The 2,796-nt window shown below is 54.6% G+C and overlaps 1 protein-coding gene across 2 annotated transcripts in view; it reads right to left on the reverse strand.

Moving 5' to 3' along the window:
* Positions 1-2,796, reverse strand: part of PIP5K1C (phosphatidylinositol-4-phosphate 5-kinase type 1 gamma) — a 77,690-nt gene that overhangs the window by 7,102 nt on the left and 67,792 nt on the right. For both annotated transcript variants that reach the window (XM_012804491.2, XM_012804492.2), the window contains exon 16: positions 1,582-1,702. In XM_012804491.2, coding sequence (XP_012659945.2) covers positions 1,582-1,702 — 121 coding nt within the window. The remainder of the gene's footprint in view (positions 1-1,581; positions 1,703-2,796) is intronic.

The raw sequence follows: 2,796 nt of genomic DNA on the forward strand, positions 1-2,796 counted from the left end.
CCCGCCACCTTAGGTGTACGTGGCTGGCGCCCCAGCCGGTTGAGCTATAGGCGCCGAGCCAAGTTGCAGCCGTTATTGTTGTTTGGCGGGCCCGGGCTGGGGATTCGAACCCGCCATCTTAGCCACTTGAGCCACAGGCGCCGAGCCGAGTACCCACTTCAACGTGGGACTGAGTGACATGCTCTCATGATGCACACAGCCCAGTACCCACTGGAAAAGCATAACTATGTCCCTGAGTCCTTTTGAGGACAGGAAATGCTGGGCACAGTGTTTTGGGTCAGGGACCTGCAGCTCCCTGCTGCCCCGGGTGGGCGGTGCCCTTCTCCCTGGGGTGGCCGAGCGGGCCAGGCCTCCCTGGAGGCTGCTGCGGTCACTTACAGTCCCCGAGGAGCTCAGCGTCACGGCCCGCAGGAGGCGATGGCGGGGAGAGTAAATCCAGTACCTCCCATCCGTGAACTGATGGGCAGGTAGGCCGGGTGGGGAGGAAGGAAAACAGAGGACATGGATGAGGCCACAGGAACCACCCAGACAGGCGGGCAGGTAGGAGAAAGGCAGTGGGAGACAGCTGGGGCTGGAGGTTGGCAGACAAGTGACTGCTGAGCGGGGAGGTGGGTAGAGGTGCCAGGCAGGGGTCTGGCCAAGGCCTGCTCCCTTCTCTGCAGCCTAATCAGGTGTCAGGATACTGACACACGCAGTAGGACTTCTTCTGTGGTCGCCTGTCACAACCAAGAGACCAGAACACACACAAACCAAGCCTGGGGACAAGGGGACAATAGGTGGGGCAAGTACTGCTGGGCACAGAGCAGAGCTGTTGGTTATGAAATACCAGTGGGTAGGCGCCCCCAAGTTAGGCCTGAACCTGGCATCTGGCCTCCCAGCTTGCCCACCCCTGGGGGTATGGAGATGAGAACGGACAGCCAGGAAGTGGGGGCAGCAGGACTACAGCCTCTGCCCTGACCCATTACCTAGGGCTGTCTGACCCTTGAGCAGTGGCCTAGGACCTGCCATTGAGGAGTGGAGATGGGATGTCGCAGGCCTCTTTGGCTGTGTGGGAGCCGCCTCACCCAGACCCCTGACAAGAAGTGGGGAGGTCCCATGTCCCCAGGGCCAGGCACACTCAGCCCAGGCCAGAAGAAGCTGTGTCCCTGGCTGATGAAGTGCGGAGTGGGGAACTCTCCTGCCACAAGCCTAGTCCCCTGGCCTCCTGGAAGGTGGAGCCCACCTGGTCACACCCAGTGGCAGCATGCTGGGCTGTAAGGCTGCCAAGGACAGAGGGTCTTGGCCTCTGCCTGGGATTGCCCATGGGGTTGAGAGTCGAGGGCTTCAGGCAATTCTCAAGGAGACTAGGGGATATGGCTGGTGGCCAGGCTGTGGTCATAGGCCGGGAAGGGGGATGCAGAAGCTCCGGGTACTTGAAAGGACCTGGCCTGGACAATAAGAGGCCATTTTACCCTGTTTGGTCAGACCAGAGAGAGAAGGTGGGTATGAGAGTGCTGACACCAGGGTGCACATGCCAAGTATGCACATGTGGAAGAGAGAGTCTGTGGATGGCCTAGGGCCAGAGGAACCTGGGAGACTTACAAAGTAGATGTCAGTGGCAGGTGCATCCTCCTCATCCGAGGCCTGGCTGGCAGGTTCTGAGGCCTGACTGGCAGTTTCTGCTTCAACGGCTGCAGAGGCACCAGCCAAGGACGCCACCACCCTGGGGACACCAGGCAGATAGGAAGTCTTGGTCAGGGTTAAGGCAGCACCTGCCCTCCCGCCCCTCCCCATCTGAGAATCTAGCCACAGGCCATTTCATGGCACCATAATGGAGACAAAAGACTTGGGCAGCCAACCATAGGCAGTGTACCCTGACGTGTTTACCATTTCACGCAAAATAGAATCAGACAGTATGTCCCAAGAAACCCCACTAAACACTGACCCAAGGAATGACCTGCCAGCCTGGTGACCTAACCTATGGGCAGGTGCTGGCCTCACAAACTTTGTAGCCCTAGGCAGTCACTTTCCTTCTCTGAGCCTTGGTTTTCTCACCTGTAATATATGGAAACACAGTAACCACCCCAGTGGGTGAGAACCTCTTTCTCTTTTTCATCTAATGGTTTGTGCGAGGCTGGCAGTGCTTCTGTGAATGCACCTAGTGAATCTCCATCACAGGGTGGGTAGAAGGTGCTGCTAATGTTCCTGTGCTATAGATGAGGAAACTGAGGTGAAGATAGTGCTGAAGGCTGAGGCTGGTGGCTGAGTGACAGGCATGTAATTTTTATCTCACAAATGACACTAAGGACTTGCTCTCCTGCCACATGGTTGGTGGCCAGGCTGTGGTCACAGGCACGTGTTTGAAGTTGGTCATTTTGGCAAAGTCTGAAATTTTACGCTGTAAGGTTTAGCTATGGTAAGAGCTGATGGTACCACAATACATGTGCACTTTAAGTTCAAAATACACTCTCAGTTGTGAGGCCCAGTCTTGGACTTTGCTAAAAGTGCTAAACAAGATCTCTGGGAACAAAAATTAAAAAGCACCTAAAGCAAAGTCGTTAGAAAGGCAAGAAGGATCTGCTCACACAGTTATAGAACTGCACACATGGAAGAGATGAGGCACAATCAAGGACACACAAGCACTGGACAATGACAATTGACAAACAGGATGCAATGGGCTTACAGAAAGACACTTCATGCCTTAACAGAGAACGTGCACTTTATTCCCACATCTGTGGGCAATTAAAACAATAGGTTTTGAACTTCACCATTAGGATTTTAATCTATTTTTTTTATTTTTTTTTTGAGACAGAGCCT

The sequence above is a fragment of the Otolemur garnettii genome, unplaced genomic scaffold (genome assembly GCF_000181295.1).
Source record: "Otolemur garnettii isolate 467f Iridium unplaced genomic scaffold, OtoGar3 scaffold00029, whole genome shotgun sequence".
Lineage (NCBI taxonomy): Eukaryota > Metazoa > Chordata > Mammalia > Primates > Galagidae > Otolemur > Otolemur garnettii.